The 20410-nt window shown below is 37.7% G+C and overlaps 1 protein-coding gene across 1 annotated transcript; it reads left to right on the forward strand.

Annotated features, from left to right (window-relative positions):
- Window positions 1–14633: 14633 nt before the first annotated feature.
- Window positions 14634–14945, forward strand: LOC150032232 (uncharacterized). The gene has a single exon (XM_090308449.1). It carries the CDS (start codon window positions 14634–14636, stop codon window positions 14943–14945), a length of 312 nt encoding a protein of 103 aa, XP_090164575.1.
- The last annotated feature ends 5465 nt before the right edge of the window (window positions 14946–20410 follow it).

The following is a 20410-nucleotide window of genomic DNA, read 5'->3' on the forward strand; positions in this document are numbered from 1 at the left end:
CAATAACCGTTATGCCCTTGTAGTTACATCTAACTCCTTAAGTATCATTGATTCCTCTAATGAACATAAGTCATAGTTCTGCTATGACTAAGTTTTGATTCCTCTAATGAACATAAGTCATAGTTCTGCTATGACTAAGTCTTCTCTTCCAAAGAGAAGCTGTGGCCACTATGTTCAAGTCCCAGAATCAGCCCTTAAGAGAGCAATCACTTTACTTATTCTTACTTCGGGAAAGAAGTGAATTTCATCTTGTGGATTGAGTTCCTAGCTCTCATATCAGACAAGTCCCCAAAAAGGTAGGCATGTTGAGTTGGCAATCTAGCTACTCTCACCCATACTAATCAAAGAAACGCCATCAAAGGCAAGAGTTCCCATAGGATTGAGGTCGTGTCACCTATGATCGTTTAGGTGAGATGTAAGTCTCTAGTATCAACGACGTTATATACACAGTCTAATCATCTCGTGGTCTAGGTCTTCTTATGCAAACTCTTTGTATAAGAAACCCCCGCTCGCATGTCTCCACATGAATGGTCAGGTTTTACCATCTGTAGTAGTTTACAACACTTGCAAACCTCTACAAAGCGGGCTGTATCCATAGTGCCACCAGGATCAGGTATCCCACCTTAATCCTTATACCACAGATCTATTTAAGTTATCACTTAAGGCATGATCCACTTGTATATCACATATACATACTTAAGTTCGCATAAGATAACCAAAGAGCTTTATTTATTGGATATGAGTAAATGTCAGAATTAAATAACAATTATTTTATTCATTAAACAATGTGTATCTTTGCAAAACAACGAGACTCTGGGAGAATTAGGACACCAATCCCAACAATCTCCTACTTGTCCAAATGACTCGGGAGACTAATGTACAATACAATATAAAATGTACAATATACAATAAACTAGGGCATACTCCAATATCATCTCCTACTTGTCTTAGACAAGATGCCGCATGTCCCATAGACCCAGACTCTTCAGGTGACCTTCGAACACTTTAACCGTGATAGCCTTTGTAAAGGGATCAACAATGTTGTGCTCCAATGTGATCTTCATGACTATCACATCATCGCGATGTACAATCTCCTTGATAAGGTGATATTTTCGTTCGATGTGCTTACCTTGATGATGACTCTGAGGTTCCTTCGAATTTGCCACAGCCTCACTGTTATCACAATACAGTGTGATAGGCAAATCCATATTTGGAACAAATTCCAAATCTGAAAGGAACTTCCTTAGCCAAACATCCTCTTTAGCTGCTTCACAAGCCGCTACGTATTTGGCTTCCATAGTAGAGTCCGTGATGCATCCTTGCTTGATGCTTCTCCAGACTACAGCTCCTCCATTCAAAGTAAACACTGACCCCGATGTCGATTTGCGAGAATCTCTATCGGTCTAAAAGTAAGAGTCTGTGTATCCTGTAAGAATCAGATCCTTATCTTCATACACAAGCATGTAGTTCCTTGTTCTCCGAAGATACTTGAGGACTATCTTGACCGCCGTCCAGTGATTAAATCCTGGATTGGACTGATACCGACTGACAATCCCTACTGCATAGCAAATGTCAGGTCTGGTACACAACAATGCATACATCAAGCTTCCTATAGCAGAAGCATAGGGAATCCGTCTCATTTCCTCAACCTCTTGAGGTGTCTTAGGACATTGATCCTTAGACAGAACGATTCCATGCCTGAAGGGTAACAAACCCCTCTTAGAATCTTGCATCCTATACCTGATCAACATTTGATCAATTTATGATGCCTGAGACATGGCTAACCGTTTGTTCTTACGATCTCGAATGATCTGGATCCCTAGAATATATTGTGCCTCACCCAAATATTTTATTTAGAATTAGGCAGCTAGCCACTTCTTAATGTCAATCAGATACCCTACATCATTCCCAATGAGTAGGATATCATCCACATACAGTACCGGGAAAGCTACTGAGCTATTGATGATCTTCTTGCAAATACAAGGCTCATCAACGTTCTGGTCAAAGCTAAACGACTTGACAGCAGTGTCAAATCTGATGTTCCAAGATCTAGATGCCCATAAATGGATCTATTAAGCTTGCAAACTCTTTGTTCTTGATCTGGAATTATGAATCCCACTGGTTGAGTCATATAGATGGTCTCTTCAAGATTACCATTAAGAAAGGTGGTCTTGACATCCATTTGCCATATTTTATAATCATAAAATGTGGCTATGGACAAGAGAATCCTGATAGACTTGAGCATGACAGTAGGTGAGAAAGTTTCCTCATAGTTAATTCTCTCAACCTGGGTATAACCCTTTGCCACAATTCTAGCCTTAAAGGTTTGCACCTTTCCATCTACACCTCTCTTTCGCTTATAGATCCACTTACACCCAATAGGTCTTACCTCATCAAATGGATCAACAAGCTCCCAGAAATTATTGAAGTACATAGACTCCATTTCCTGGTTCATGGCTTTAACCCATTCATCTTTGTCAACATTCTCCATGCCTTTCTTAAAAGACAACAGTCCTCGACCCGATCATTCGTAATGACGTTTTGGGCTTCAGTCAAACCCATGTAGCGATCTGGTGGGTTCATAACCCTTCCACTACGTCGAGGCAGTCTCAACTCTTGAGCTGGTTGACTAGATGTTCCGACCTCAACAACTCTTGTTGATCTGTCAGTCTGTTCAACAACTCTAGTTGCACCCTCAACAGTCTCAGTCTCACTAGAGATCTCACGTAAACGAGCTACTCCGTGGCTTAGATCCCTCATGTGGTCTTCTTCCTAGAAGATAGCATTTGTGGAAACAAACACTTTGTTCTCACTCGAATCATAGAAGTATCCATTTCTCGTTTCCTTGGGGTAGCCTATAAACAGGCAAACCTTCGAACTTCTTTGGGTTAGTCGCTAGCACATGTGCCGGACAGCCCCAAATCTTGAAGGAACATTGTTTAGGATATAACATGCAGTCTGCACTGCATAACCCCAAAACGAGTCTGGAAGATGAGTATAACTCATCATAGACCGAACCATGTCCAACAATGTTCTGTTTCTCCTTTCAAATACAACATTCTGCTGAGGTGTACCATGGGCCAAGAGTTGGGATGCAATCCCATGTTCTATCATATAGTTCTGGAATTAGAGGTCCATATACTCTCCACCACGATCAGATCGTAGTGTTTTTATCTTCTTACTTAACAAGTTTTCAACTTCAGCCTTATACTCCTTGAACTTGTCAAGGGCTTCAGACTTACATTGCATTAGGAAGAGATACCCAAACCTTGAATAATCTTCGATGAAAGAGATAAAATATTCATACTTACCTCGAGCTTTAACATTCATCGGACCACAGAAGTCTGAATGTACAAACTCCAAGGCTTCCTTGGCTCTGTAACCTTTTCCAGTAAAAGGTCGTTTGGTCATCTTGCCTTTGAGGCATGATTCACATACCGGCAAGAATTTTTCTTCTAAACTCTTTATAAGTCCACTTTGCACCAACTTCTCAATCCTATTGAAGTTTGTGTGACCTAATATAAGATGCCTAAGATGGGCATTTTCCTTAGGAGAAACCTTTGGTCTTTTAGCTGTTGTTGTCGTGCTAAACATTTCAGTGTTAAACAAGACTTTTATGACTAATGGCCTTAGTACATATAAGTTATTTTCCATTGAACCATAACCAATCTCCATTCCATTCTTGAAAATAAACACTTTATTCTCAGAAAAGGGGACAATATAGCCTTGTTCAATGAGACAAGAAACCGAGGTTAAGTTCCTTTTAATATGAGGAACTAAAAAAACATTATAGGAGGAATTTCCTTGCCTTGTCATGAGCAACAATCAACTGACCTTGCTATCTACGAGGTTCTGGTGGCATGAATAGGATGAGCATACGAATGAGCCGGAACATGGATAACGTAGTGGTTCGAGCCGGTCGATAGTACGAGATTACTGACCGAAGACTCATCAATTGAGATGGGCGGAAGCCCTGCTAGCGAAGGAATGCATCCACAAAACCAACCCGCGGCAACTAGACCACATGTTCACTCCTTTCTTTTTGAGTGGAGTAAGCGCAGGAGCAGCTGTCGATTCTTCTATCACTATCTTTTCTATCTTGGAAGCACCCGAATGCTTTTCGAGCCACTTCATCTATGCCCTCAGAGATGTCTTAATCCAGAATCTCAATGATGTCAGACTTCTCCTTGAGTGGGTTCCAGATGGGCAGGGGCCGGCCTCCCACTCTCTTATGCAACATTTATTAGCTTAGCTGAGTTGGGTGGATCGTGCAATAAGCCTCTCTCGACCCTCCCTTTCTCACGCACTACTGTCCCACTACTATCGTAGTGTGCTATCGTTCGTGCGACACTTAGGTGTCTCACTTCACTCGCTTGCTTGCTAGTTACAAAGCGAAAAGGCCATCATTGGAGCAAACAATGCAATAGCTTCGGTTAGAGCAAAGCCCAAAATGGCATAACCAAATGATTGTTTAGCCAATGATGGATTTCGCGCCACGGAATGGATCAAAGAACTGAACACGTTTCCAATACCGACAGCAGCTCCCGCTGAAGCAATTGTAGCAGCTCCGGCACCCATTGATTTTGCACCTTCTAACATCTTCCAGTAACATATAACATTTCTTGTCAACAAATAACTTCAGCCTACCTACAACAACAGCCGAATCAACCTCCCCAGTACTGACTTGAAGAGCCATCTCTCTTTGTGGCAACGTTTGCTAGGAACTGAATCCTTGGTAAGAGGAACTGACATGATTGGTAGCATCTGAATCAAAGATCCAGCAGAATCATCATTCTCTACCAGACACGTCTCCAAGACCAATAAATCATATTTACTATCTTGTCTACTCTTTTGGAAAGTAGTGGGATCGAGGTCGTTTGCCATGAAATTCGTTTCACACGATTCTTTCCACTATAAGTAATCAGTCATTTTAAAAGCTTTAAATTGAAATACTAAAGAGTTGCTGAAAAGAAAAACACATTGACCTACGTTAGGTTTTGAGCAAATACCCATTGTAATATAAAACAACATCCAATAAGGTTTTAGCAAAACTAACATAAATCCCGTGTGACATCTAGTTTTGCAATGATGCTTCAAAGGTTTAGGACAAAAGCCGCGGAAGGGAGGTCAGTTATCCCTCCTCTGAAATGAGAAGTTCTCAACCAGTCATTAATACCAAAACAACTCTTGCTCCTATAACGACTAGCCATCATTGATTTGCCCAAGAGTTCATTAACTTGCTTAACAATCTCTTGTAAGTGTGACTCGCCATTTTAGGCCCTAGAGGTCAGTCCCAAAAGGCCAATCCGAAGGGAAAAAATCTGATTGGGCAAAAACCTAAAGCGACCCTATCCATTTCTGGAGTTCACCTTGATCTTGACCAACTGCATAAAACCCATCCGAAGGGGGACGCACAAAGGCAACACGAGGGAGTACAGAATGATTTCACAGTGTGAACTAATGACAGAGACCATAGGACATGTTGACACACACCCTTCACCCACTTACTATAAACACTCTCTCCGTTCACCTTGATATTGACTCATGCAAACACCATCCGAAGGGGGATACATCCAGGGCACCACGAGGCCAAGAATGAATCTCACGGTGTGAACATACAGGGAGAAACGTGAGTGAAATCATAGATATATCTGGTACGCTTCTTCCTCCCACTGAGTATTTTTTAACCTAGGGTTTAGCTAACTTAGAAAAAACACGGAGGATTTTAACTAAGTGAATTTTAGGTTTTCCCAAGAGTAACTTTTACCTTGGATAGTCGAACAACTTTTGATCATCATCGATTAAACTCTTTAATGAAATCTTTGACCAAATCGTCACATGCTTGTTGAAAATCTATCTAATTCACCTTTCCAGGTAGGTTCCCAGGTAGGGGTGTTATGTTTCCGTCAACTTAAGAACCCCAGCCTAGCCAGAACCCGCCTTAGACAAAAGGTCCCTTATAGATAGGTTTACAAAAAATTTAATCTTTTATTCCAACCAATTTAATCCTATTAAACCGATTTTAAAAGATTAATCTAGGTTACTAAACCTTTTAGAACCACTTGAACTTATGTCTATCTCAATCCAATTTTAAAATCCTTTTAAAAAATTTTGAGTTCACCCTAAGTCCGCATGCAACTCTTAATTATTGATTTTAGGTCTAATTTCCTTTATAACACTTATAAACAGAAGCTAACACATGCAAGGTATTCATAACGCTTATAAACAGCCTATGTGTCATGCTCAATGCATTGTCCATTCATTGCTACTTCTTTTATATAACACTTATACAAAACAACAATGTAGCCGTGATCCTGCTGGTCAAATTTAATCCATTGAATTCCACGTGGGAGCAGGAATTACATATATCACATTTTCAACAATTTCGACTCAAGAAAACTGTATATGCTTCACATTAAAGATAAAAAGCATCAGTATGTAGGTTACCTCCTTTGGTATAACAGCTGAAGAGATTTCATTGGGTGCATCCTTGTCATTAAATAAGCTATCTAGAGAATCTGATGATTCAGATTTTGATGTCCGTAGTGGCCGTACAACCTATTTCACAAAATAAAATTACACCAATGTTTAATGTAAATAATTCAAACGTAGTTATTTTCTAATTGAGCCAAAACTAAAGAATATGAAATTTTCAGATGTAAATTATTTGGCCATGACTAAATATTGCTGCAATTTTAAGTCATTGAAAATTGATTCATAAGTTCATGGCCTAACAAATCTATTTGTCCGATGAATACAACCAAAGGAACAATGAAAATTCCAAGATATGTTAATGAGAAGAAAAACTTAATGAAACTAAACATTGTTTTCAATACTTTGGTTGTCCAGTTAATCCAGGATTAGATTTATATATATTGAGGTTAATATAAAAGTTCACAATACCAAAACAATCAAAAGTTTACCTGCTTATGACAGATTGTAGAAAAATGTGGATGATTATTGCCCTTTTCACCACTTCCTAAGCCATCAAAAGAATCTGATGACTCGGGAATTGACTGTTTGTTCTGCCTAGTCAATTAAAGCAACTCATTCACTTTTCCAATGAAGCTTTAATGCTAACAAATAAAACTAGTAACCACAAAGGGTTGAAAAATATAAGAAATTAATAATAACAACAACAATTTATCACAATGATGTTAACTAAAACTGGTTTCTCAAGGCTAGCAATTTCAATAAGACTGTAATAGGATAACGAACGAACGACGACGTCCCTAACTTCGGAACGAACGACGATGAACGATGAACAACAGATCCGATGGAGACCTGCACACGATGAAATGTGCAGATCTGGTGAAGATCAGCGGACAACGGTAGATCTGGTGGAGACCGGCGGAGAATGGCGCATCTGTGGAGACCGGCAGAGAATGGAAGATATGGTGGAGACTGGTGGAGAACGGTAGATCTGGTGGAGACCGACGAAGAATGGCAGATCTGGAGGAGACCTGCACGACGACAAAACAAACGATAAAATGTGCAGATCTGGTGAAGATCGGTGGAGAACAACAAATCTGGTGGAGACCGACAGAGAACGACAGATCTGGTGGAGATCGACGAAATGAGATAGGAGTGAGAAAGAATAGGGTCTCAAGAAGGAAGTGCGAGATTGAGAGGAAAAAGAAAATAGAGGGAGAGTGAGAAGGGAAATGAAAAAAATTGGGGGAAAATAGAAAGTTAGAGGAAAAATTGAAGTGGGTCTTTAATGTCGGTTTTAAACCGACATTAAAGGTACTCCTACAATGTCAGTTTAAAACCGACATTAAAGATCTATTTTTCTAAAAAAAAATTAAAACCAACATTATACATCTGATTTCACTTTTTCCAACCGACATTAAAGCCCAAAATTCTTGTAGTGTATCAACTTCGAGGAGCGCACTGAGAGGTCTTGCAATTTGGGATAAACCTTCTGTAAAACCCTACATGCCTCAAAAAGCTTCTCAATGTTTTAACATGTACAAGTGGTGGAAACTTGGCTATTGCATCAATTTTCGCTTGATCAACCTCAAGCTCAGCTTTGGAGATCTTATGCCTCAACACTATGCCCTCAGTAACCATGAAGTGGCATTTCTCCCAGTTAAGGATGAGGTTCATTTCTTCACATTTTCTCAACACATTCTCTAAGTTGGTCAGGCATACATCATACGAATTACCAAACATAGAGAAATCGTCCATGAACACCTCCACTAAATCTTCCCAGAATTTAGAGATTATCGTCATCATGCATCTCTGGAAGGTGTGGGGTGCATTTCATAGCCCAAAGGGCATGCGCCAAAAGGCGAAGGTGCCAAAAGGGTACATGAAGGTGGTTTTCTCCTGATCCTCAAGCGCAATGGCTATTTGGTTGATGAATAACCATCCAAGAAGCAAAAGAATTTATTACTCTCGAGTCTATCCAGCATTTGGTCAATGAACGATAAGGGGAAATGATCTTTCTTTGTGACCTGATTCAGCTTACGGTAATCCATACATACGTGCTAGCCAGTCACAGTCCTTGTGGCGATCAACTCGTTCTTACTATTTGTCACCACTATCATCCCTCCTTTTTTTAGGCATACACTGAACTGGGCTAACCCAACTGTTGTCAGAGATTAGGTAAATGACACCAGTATCGAGCCATTTGATAATTTTCTTCTTTACTACTTCACGTACGACTAGATTTAACCTGTGTTGCCTCTCAATGAAACTACCTTTTCCTTCCTCTAGTCATATGTTATGCATACAATATGAGGGACTGGTCCTACGAATGTCAGCTAGGGTCCAGCCGATGACCTTGGTGTATTTCTTCAGCACTTTCAGTAAGGCCTCTTCATCTTCCGCTGTTAGCGCAACAGAAATAATGACTGACAGAGTGCCTTTATCACCTAAGTATGCATATTTGAGGTAGGCTGGTAGAGTTTTAAGCTCTAATAAAGGTGGCTTCTCCAGGGACGGTTTGGTTTTTTTTGTTTCATTCTCAGTTAGATTTAAAGATTCAACAATAGATTCATACTTCATTATCGCATGGATTTCTTCAACAACCAGATTTTCTTCTTCTTCTTCTAATTCCCTTTTCAATAATTTCCATCATCCAACCCTGATATCGTTTATGCATTGACAGGTCTATATGTCATCTGGGTATTTCAATGCATTAAACACATTGAATTTAACTTTTTGATCATCTACACAGATGGTTGGTTCTCCTTTCTGCACATCAATCAATGCGTGCCTTGTGGCTAAGAATGGGCGCCCCAAGATGATAGGAATATTTATGTCCGCCTATTAGTATAGGATAATGAAGTCAGTGGGGAAAATAAACTTGTCAATTTACATAGTACATCCTCAATCTTCCTTTTAGGATGCGTTATTGACCTGTTAGCAAGTTATAAGGTTACGGTAGTGGGCTTGGCCTCACTGATCCCTAACTTCTTGAACATAGAGAGCAACATCAAGTTGATGCTTGCCCCAAGGTCATATAACACGTGGCCAACTTCTTTTCCCTCGATTGAGCATGGCAAGGTGAAACTACCCGAATCCTTCAGACCTTCAAGAATATTGCTCTTGAATAATGCGCTACACTTATGTGTTAGCGCGACAGTTTCATACTCCCCCAACCTTCTTTTGTTTGCAAGGATGTCTTTTAAGAACTTCATGTAGCTAGGCATCTGTTCTAATGCTTCAACCAGAGGTATATTGATGTGAAGTTTCTTTAAGACATCTAGAAATCTTTCAAATTGCCTACTGTCATCTTTTATTTTCAACCTGCTAGGAAACGACGGTGGGACCTGCAAGATTTCTCTTGCTTCTTTTTGTTCATTAGATGCATTGCTTTCCTGCAACATAAGCTCTGAGCTGATGTTTTGGGAAGAATTTTTCATATGTTGTTGTACATTATCAGGACATTGGTCCGAAGATTTAAATGAAAAGGTAAAAAAATCACTAGTCAATGTAGAGTTAGTTGAGTCAGAGTTAATAGGTATTTCTAGTGTAGGTGCAGGTTCAATAATCGTGGAGGATTCTTTTACTTGTGTCAAGGGAGTCTTTTCTGGCTTTGCTTCTTTGGGATCGGTTGTCGTATAGTTTGTAGTTTTTTCATTGCGCAATGTCACAACTTGACATTGCTCTTTTCCATTTCCTCGTGGAGCTTCGGAATTACTTGTCAACGATCCTAGTTGACTGCTATTCATCCACTGGCAAGCTGTCCCACTTGGACTTCTAATTGTAAGACCCGCACCTTACTTTTCCCTTTTTAACTATGATTACTGTTAAATTAAGCAAAATGTTGGGTTAAGTACCTAAGTTAAATTGGATTCGTACGTCCCGAAGTAAAAGATGAGTTTGAAACTGGAGAAAATGGTTAAATAAGGAAGCTTAGCTCTCATTCACATCATTCTGGGTTTACAAGGTAAATTTTGGGCAAAGTGTTGATTGTACTAAAGGATGCTTGAACATCGAGTAAGTGCCAGGCGAGTGATGACATGCAGAAATGCATGTCATCCTAGGCCTTTTACTTAGAATTATGAAGGTTGTTAGGCAGAATATGCGGCAATCATGATGGAATTCACGAGAAAGTGAGCTTACGTCGATTAGCATGTTGAATCTCAGCTAACCCATTATTTTGCGTTATTATGCGTTCAATGTTCTACTTTTTGTAGCTAACGCAGGAAATGAATGCAAACGCGGAAACCGGACCACCGCATAGATGACTGCATGCGGAGAAACACTCCATCGCAAAGGCAAACACATCGATCAATGCATGGATGTTGTGGTAATCAGCCGTATGCATCTATCGCATGGTAGTTGCACTCGTCAAGCGATTACGGTCATCAGGAAGAGTTGCGGTATTAAGCGAATGCGGCCATTGAATGATTGCGGCTTTGCGACAATGCATTCTAATGGGATCAATGTAAGGTAGGTGGAATGAACGCATTAACGCATCTACCTCGAGAAAATCCAAAGCTAATGCTGACATTTCACCTACCACGCGGTTAGTGGTAGAGGTTCAGAAAGAACTAACACGCCGAACGTCAGACTCAGAGCAATCCAATTAATGTTGTCGGCGACCCAAGCTCTATAAATAGAAGTTGATGAGCAGAAATTCAAGTTATCCAAGGTTTTCGCCTGAGGTTCGCCTAGGACGGATCCTTGCGATCTAGACAAATGCGTGAGAAGATGGCTGAAAGTTCTTCACCTCCTTCATCCATTCCGAGTGACGATCGGAGCCTTCGACCAGAGTTAGATCTCGAAAGAGGCAGTTCCTCTGCCCATCCATGGCACCACCGGTAGCCTTGTGCACATCCGCTGGGAGCAAATCTTTGCTTCCAGCCGGTCATTTCCTTTTCCTTTCTTTCTTATATTGTATTGTATGACATCTTGGAATTAAGGAATTAATACAATTTGTTTTCAATGCATTTCTCTGTTCCTTCAACTCCATCTCCATCTTCTTTGCTTAGCATCTTTACTTTCAATGCAACACTTAGTGGGATTGTTTGAGTATCGCATACTTAGTCATATGGACTAGGGATATGAAGCATGTAGCAACCCACTGAGAGGTGTGCGTTGTGCGAGTGTGTGAGTAATCTTATTTACTTAGTGTGAAGCTGCTGCAACGCCTGTCTATAGGCTAACGTATTGCTTGTCTATGAGTGAAGTTAGCAACAATCAACTGCCTGAGAGGGTAAATGGTTGAACACATTAAGCAATGTATGCATTGTTCATTAGGGATAGTAACAATCTTGCGTTAACCAAGTTCATACGATTGTCTTGTATTATGTATGCTTCATTCGTCCATTATGGATACTCGGGAGGGTAGTCTAAGGACAAGATCTAGGCTTGGGAAGGTCAGGTCAGAATCTAGGCTCGGGAGAGTCAGATTAGAACACATAATACGAGAGATAGGAGCTTAAGAATAAGCACTGTTTTCTATTACCCATCGCATGCATCCTAGAGATAGGATACGATTGTGTGCGATCATCGCAGCGTTGTGTGCATTTTTCATCATCACATGGGAAAAGAGTAGAGACTTAGGAATAAGCTCTATGGACACTTTTGCATTCAACACATACGTCCTCGACTTAGAAGCACCACATTTGCATTGGAAAATGATTTGTCGTGCATGAGTGTAGCATGATCGCATTGGCTTGTGTTGACTAAGGTTACCCTTGTGGTCACTTTTAAGGGTTGCATTGAAATCATCTCTGCATTTTATCTATTTTCCCACACATTTATTTCTTATCAAGGTTTGTCTATCTCTACCTCTCATGCATATTCTCATTGCGTTGTCTGTTAGATAATTTCCATCCACTTGATTTAACCATAATTAGTAAGTCGATCCTTCCTAGGTTGTTCGTATTTACAGTCGGATCAAAATTAGTGTTTTACCCTTGTAATACATCTTGCTCCTTAAGTCTCCACTGATCCACTACAGAACAATTGATTTGTGGACACAGAAATATATTTGTAGTGAGAAAAGTGCAACTATGGGTCTATAGTGGAGTGTACCCGCAATTAACGAATATTGATTAACTTGATTAATGAGTTTAGCCAACTAATCTTATATCGTTGTCTGACACAAGCGTGACACAGAATATCCTGACATCAGGCCTAGTTTAGCGGTCTGGTCGGTTCACCAACAGTCCCGTTCAGTGTCTGGCATGCGATTAGTTGATTGGTCCAGCAGTTCGTAGATTGGTTTGACTTGTTCGTTGACTGGGCCAACGATTTTTTTTACCAATTCAAGCAATTTTTTTACCGATTCGAGTGTTTTTTGGTCGGTTCGAGTGATTTTCGTCTAGTTCGGGTAGTATTGGCCCAGTTCGAGTGGTTTTTGGCTAGTTCAAGTAGTTTTGATTCGGTTCTGGAGTAGCTGAAGACTTTTTAGGATAAAATTTATAAATCTAATATAATTTTATTCTTTAATTTTATCCTAGGGGCCAATTAACCTGTTCATATACTTTTTTAAATGATTTTTGGATGTCATTTAGATATAATCTCACCTTAGGTTAAGCATGCTTATGCATTTTTATATATTATAATAGTTATAATGTATGGGATAATGTATGATTATTTAATCTCATAATTTATTTAATACAGTGGTTATGTTAATTTGATGAAATTAAGAAAGCATGGAGTATATAATTACATAGGTTAAATATAAACAATTATATTTAATGCAATGTGTAGAGCATGCTTGTCTGATTTTCATGTTTAGCTTAATATAAGGAGTTATGTTAATTAAATATGAAATCAAGATGGACTGAGCATGACACATCCGTAATAATAATATAATTGTTATATTATATCCATGCAATGCATTTTTTATGGTTTAATTATTATGATTGTTAATTAAATTAAACCATAGAGAGCAAGATTATAGGGTAATCATTAAAATTTGTTGTTTTTAAAAAAATTATGATTAGGAACCGACAATTTATAATCAAGAATTGCTTGCAAACATAGGATCATAGGATAAATTAATTAATTTTATATTGTTTAAAATTAATTAGACCTAAGATCATTTTAATTTTAATAGGATTGAAATTATTTCTTACTTAGTTTTAAAATAGTTTTAATGAACTAAGTAGGAAAAATATTACTATGATTACAATGGAACCCTACCGGTTAGGTTCTGTCTAGGCTGGAGGTATTTAAGTTACGGAACATCTCTTACCTGGAACTTAAGTTGAATTAATCATAGTTTAATGTTGTATACAATCACTAGGTTTTTAATTACCCTAGAAAATAGTGTAAAGACCTTTTTATAAGAGTTATAATAAGCATAAACTTAGATAGATTGACTTAGCCAGATTTATCTAAGTTATACCCTAAAATACGGTAGGACTTACCCTAAAATATGGTAGGACACTTTAGTGGAAGGAAAAGTACAAAATAAGATATTCATATCAAGTTTTGCTCTTATGTCTTTGTATGTTCATAACATGAGATCCATGCTCAGCTTCATGTCGCCTTGAGCGCGACTTTCCTTCAGAAAGTGTTTGTAGGGTCAATAACAAGGTGAATGGGGAAAGTGTCTATAGTAAGTAGGAGTGGGACACGTGTCAACGTATCCTTCGATCTCCACCCCTAGATCACACCATGAGATTCTTATGATCCGCATGTGTTTTTTCCTTGAGAAATCATCCCTTCGAAGGGCCGGATCATAAGATTCATGACACAGTGAACTCCTGAAAAAGATAGAGTCACTTAGATTAATTACCAATAGTTGTCTTTCCTAACGGTAGTCTGTTGGTGCATACCTCTGGGATCTGAAAATGGGAGAGTTACATTTACGGGGATGATTAAGAGTTATTGAATCCTTAACCGAACAATGGTGGCTAATATCTACAGGAATACGAGTTATTCTGATATTAGAATTAGCTGAGAGCTGTCTCATTTCAAAAGAGGAGTGGCTGATCACCCTTCAATGGTTGTTGCTTTAAACCCCTAAAGCCTCATTGCAAAAACTAAATCAATAGTTTATTAGGGTTCTAGAGTCACCATTGATATCGACACATCTGAGATCGCCAAATGTTCGGGCTTGTTTTTGCTAAATTGATTGGATAGTTTGCAATTGTTTGCTTGTGTGATGGGTTAAGGCAAAGATAACTAATACGATCAATGTTTGTTTTTTATTTTCAGCAATGTCTTCCTCAATAATTGTATTGCTTAAAAATGAAAAACTTACTGATGATAATTACTCTACATGGAAGTCCAACTTGAATATGATTCTTGTTGTTGACGATCTACGATTTTTCTTATCGAAGGATTGCCCTTTGTCCCTTGCTCGTAATGCATCTCAGGCTAGGAAGGATGCTTATGACCGGTGGATAAAGGCCAACGAAAAGGCCCACATCTACATTTTAGCAAGCTTATCTAAAGTCTTGTCCAAGAACCATGAGGTCATGGAAACTGCATGGGAGATTATGGAATCTCTCCAGAAGATGTTTGGATAACCGTCCTATCAGCTCCACCATGATGCCCTCATTTACAACTGTCGTATGAAAAAGGGCACGTTTGTTTCGGAACATGTCCTCGATATGATGGTCCAATTTAACATGACAAAAGGAAATGGAGTGGTCATAAACGAGGTGCAGTTAGGTTGTGTTCATCATGGAATCTCGTCCAAAGAGTTTCCTACAATTTCACAACAATATGATGATGAAAAAAAACCAATATAACTTGATCAATCTCCTTAACGAGCTACAGGCTTATCGGTCTCTTATGAAAAATAAGGGACCAATTGAAAGAGAAGCAAACGTTGCACATTCCAAAAGGAAGTTCCAGAAGGTTTTATCCTCTGGAACTAAGTTTGTTCTTCAATATTTTGCTTCAAAGAAGATTTAGAAGAAGAAGGGAGATAAGGGAAAGGCTTTTGCCGATGCTATAAAAAGTAAGGGAAAGGTCAAGTTGGCCAACAAGGGCAAGTGTTTTCACTGCAACGTGGATGGACACTGGAAGAGGAACTGGCCTAAGTGCTGTGAAAAAAAAGGGAAAAGATGGTAAATACGATTTACTTGTTTTAGAAACATGTCTTGTACAACATGATAAGTTTGCTTGGATACTTTATTTGGGAGCAACTAATCATGTTTGTTCTTCTTCAGCAACTAGAAGAAGGTGAAATGATGCTCAAGGTCGGAACAGGAAATGTCGTTTCAGGCAGTACAATGGGAGCTGCAAAGTTATTTTTTAGAGATAGATTTGTTTTTCTCAAGGATTTATACATTGTACAAAGAATTAAGAGAAATATAGTTTCCATCTCTTGTCTACTTGAACAATCTTACACTGTAAATTTTGAAAGTAATGAAGCATTCATTTTCAAGAATGATGTCTTTATATGTTCAACTAGATTAAAAGATAATTTATATGTATTAAGACCAATTGAAGTAAAAGCAATCTTAAATCATGAGATGTTTGAAACTGCTGAAACTCAAAGTAAAAGGCAACACATCTCTCCTAAACGTAGCAACACCTATCTTTGGCACTTAAGACTATGTCACATAAACTTCGATAGGATCAGGCGTTTGGTAAATAATGGACTTCTAAATGAGTTAGAAGATGATTCATTACCACCATGTAAATCGTGTCTTGAGGAAAAAAATGACCAAAAGATCTTTTAGTGGAAAAGGTTATAGGGCCGAAGAACCCTTAGAATTAATATATTTGGATCTTTGTGGTCCAATGAATGTAAAAGCTCGAGGAGAATACGAATATTTCATCTCTTTAATAGATGATTATTCAAGGTATGGTTACTTATACCTAATGGGGCATAAGTCTAAAGCTATTGAAAAATTCATGAAATTTAAAGCTGGGGTTGAAAACCTATTAGGTAAAACTATTAAAACACTTCAATCTGATCGAGATGGGGAGTATATGGATAAAAAAATTCCAAGATTATATGATAGAACATGGAATCTAGTCTCAACTCTCAACTCTGGTACACCTCAGTAAAACGATGTATCAGAAAGAAGAAATAGAACCTTGTTAGACATGGTTCCTTCGATGATGAGCTATGCTCAGTTGCCTAGCTCATTTTTGGGATATGCAGTAGAGACTACAACTTACATCCTGAACAATGTTCCCTCGAAGAGTGTTTTTGAAACACCTTTTGAGTTATGGAAGGGGCGTAAACCTAGTTTGCGCTACTTTAGGATTTGGGGTTGTCCAACACATGTGCTTATGACAAATTCTAAGAAACTGGAACCTCATTCAAGGTTGTGCCAATTTGTTGGTTACCCAAAAGAAACAAGAGGTGGTCTTTTCTATGATCCTCGAGAAAATAAGGTGTTTGTATTGAAAATTGCTACTTTCTTAAAGGAAGACCCCATGAGGGATCACAAACCACATAGTAAGTTAGTATTAGGAGAAGCTAATGAAAAGTCAATAAGAGTTGTTGTGAAGTTGATCCTTCAACAAGAGTTGATGAAGAAACTAGTTTTTCAAGTTCGTCTTGTCCTTCTCAATCGTTGAGGATGCCTCGATGCAGTGAGAGGATTGTATCATGACCTGACTGCTACTTGGATTTAATTGAAACTCAAGTTTTCATACCTGATAATGGTATTGAGGATCCATTGTCCTATCGATAGGCAATGAATGACATAGATAAGGACCAACGAATCAAAGTAATGGACCTTGAAATGGAGTTAATGTACTCCAATTTAGTATGGGAACTTATAGATTTAGCTGAAAAGGTAAAACCCTAGGTACAAGTAGATCTTTAAGAGAAAGAGAGATGCAATAGGAAGGTATCGATCTTTAAATTAGACTCATAGCAAAGGGTTATACCCAGAGAGAAGGGATTGACTATGAGGAAGTTTTTTCTCCTGTTGCTATGTTAAAGTCTACAAGTATTCTCTTGTCCATAGCCACATATTATGACTATAGAATATGGCAAATGGACATCAAGACTCTTTTTTTGAATGGTAATCTTGAAGAGAATATCTTTATGTCTCAGCCCAAAGGGTTCATAGTCCAGGGTCAGGAGCAAAAGGTTTACAAGTTGAATCAATCCATTTATGGGTTGAAACAAGCGTCCAGATTTTGGAACATTAGATTTGATACTGCGATCAAATCTTTTGGTTTTGACCAAAATATTAATGAGCCTTGTGTATACAAGAAGATCAACAAGAATAAAGTAGCTTTTCTAGTACTTTATATGGATAATATTCTACTCATTGAGAATGATGTAGGGTACCTTACTAAAGTGAAAAACTAGCTAGCGGCCTAATTCCAAATGAAAGATTTGGGAAAGGTGCAATATGTTCTTGAGATCAAAATCATTAGGGATCGTAAAAAAAATACATTGACACTGTCTCAAGTAACGTATATCGATAAAATGTTGGCTCAGACATGGGGTTCACTTGTCTAAGGAACAGTGTCCTAAGACACCTCAAGAAGTTGAGGATATGAGACGTATTCCCTACCCCTCAACTGTGAGCAGTTTAATGTATGATATGTTCTGCAATAGGCCTAACATATGTTATGCAATGGGAATAGTTAGTAGGTACTAGTCCAATCCAGGATTAGACCATTGGACGATAGTTAAGAACATTCTCAAGTATCTTCGAAGAACGAGGGACTACATGCTGGTGTATAGGGCTAAGGATTTGATTCTTACAAGGTACACCGACTATGATTTTCAAACTAACAAGGGTTCTAGAAAATCTATGCCAAGGTCAGTGTTCACCCTTAACGGGTGAGCTATAGTTTGGAGAAGCATCAAGCAAGGATGCATAGCAGACTCCACTATGGAAGTTGAGTAAGGAAGCAATTTGGCTCAAGAAGTTCCTTATAAATTTGGAAGTTGTTCCAAATATGGACTTGTCTGTTACATTGTATTGTGACAACAATGAGGCATTAGCCAACTTAAAAGAACCTCGTAGCCACAAACGAAGAAAACACATAAAGAGGAAACATCACTTAATACGGGAGATTGTGTAAGGAGGTGATATGATCATCACCAAGATTACTTCGGAGCACAACATCGTTGATACATTTACGAAGGCTCCCTTGACTAAAGTGTTCAATAGTCATCTAGAGAGCCTAAGCCTACGAGACATGTATATAGTATAATCTAGGGCAAGTGGAAGATGCATAATGGGTATAAGGATACCCTAGTTTATTGTATTTGTATATTTTCTTTTCATGAAATGTACATTATATATTTGAGTTCCAGGTTTAGATTATTTATTGTATATACATCCCACTAACTAGAGTTTTAGTTCAAGTGGGAGTTTGTTGCGTTATATGCCCCAAAACTCTTAGATAGTAAATGTAACATTTGACTGATCATTAATAAAGTGTTATTAATGTTTATTACAATGAATAGTTTTTGCTTATATTGCATTTATCTTGCCTAAATAACTTTGATCTAATAAACTAACAGCCTAGATTGATGTATGAGTCTTGAACTATATGTGGAGACATACGGGAGTCAATGTTCAAGATACAACCTAAAGGGGCTATAGTATATAAATAAGGTTGGGTACCTTATCTAGATAAGGTTGGATACCTTATCCTAGTGATACTACGGATACGACCCAGTTTGTATTTGATATAAATACAATAATCCAACACATCCGTGTAGGGGACATGCAAGTGGGGGTATCCTATGCGATGAGTTTGAATAAGATCAGACTACAAAATAGTAACCTCTAGATGTAACTTCGTTGATCAGTTAGGTTTCTATTTCACTAGGATGACCTAGGCAACTTAGTCTCATTCTTGAGTGGATTATGGTCTCCTATTCACAAGGGAATGTCCTTTGATTTGTATGGGTGGAAGTGGTCAGCTCGTCTACTCAATAAGTCTACCATTTTGGGGACAATACCGAGTGGAGAGCTGGGAACATAATTTCACTAGATGGAATTAGCCAATTACTCTCGTATCGTTAGAATTTCTAATCTGTAAGTCCATTAGGTCCCACTGGTAACTCATAAAGGGTATTGAGGTAATTAAAATAATTTGAAATGTTCAAATTTACTAAGGGAAAGAATATAATGTATGGTGATATACTATAATTAATTAAACTTTATAATATAAATTTATTTTGAATTTGATTCAAAATTAATTTATGGAAGAATTAAATATTTGAAGGAGTTCAAATATTAAATTTAATATGAATAGAATTCATATTAAAACTATAGGTTAAAATTACTGCGCATTAGATATCATTAAGACTATAGGTAATATGAGAGAAAAATAATTGATTGTGATTTAATTATATGGTTAAATTAAATATGTGATATTTAATTTAATGATTAATTAATTGGAGAATTAATTAATTACAAATTAAATTAAATTATATTTTATTTTATTTAATTAAATTAATTGAATTAAAACTATAGGTTATCAAGAGAGATGTATTAGAATATGATTCTAATACACATTTAATTAAGATATTTAATTATTATTAATTAGTTTGTTTAATTAATAATTATTTGATTTATTTGATAAATTAAATTTGATTTATTGCTTAATCCATCTTCTCCTCTCTATATTTCACAGTAGTAAGCATGCTTAATCGATATGTTCATCGAAGTTTTCGTCGTCTTTGAATTATTATTGTTTTGTAAAATGAAATCGGAAACAATGACATCCAATTACTTCCGTTGTGGGAAATTCCAATCCTTTTATTTCTTACTTCTATAAGCATCCATAAACCTCTAATCAATCTTAACAACTTAACTTGAGCCTAATTAATTAACTAAAGTTATATTTTTGGATTTTAGTTAAGAATGCAACATTTTACTCAATAGATATGCAAACCATTATAAGAAATGGAGAGAAAATAGGCTTGATTAAAAAAAAACATAAAACTAAAAAAACAAATGGTTATCAAAGGGGTATTAACTTTTTCAACTAAACTTGTAAATCGTTATAAGTGCATCAATCTATAATTTTATTAGAATTATATTTGAAA

This window comes from Benincasa hispida, chromosome 12 (assembly GCF_027475165.1).
Source record: "Benincasa hispida cultivar pf3 chromosome 12, pf3_genome.v1.1, whole genome shotgun sequence".
Taxonomy (NCBI): Eukaryota; Viridiplantae; Streptophyta; class Magnoliopsida; order Cucurbitales; family Cucurbitaceae; genus Benincasa; species Benincasa hispida.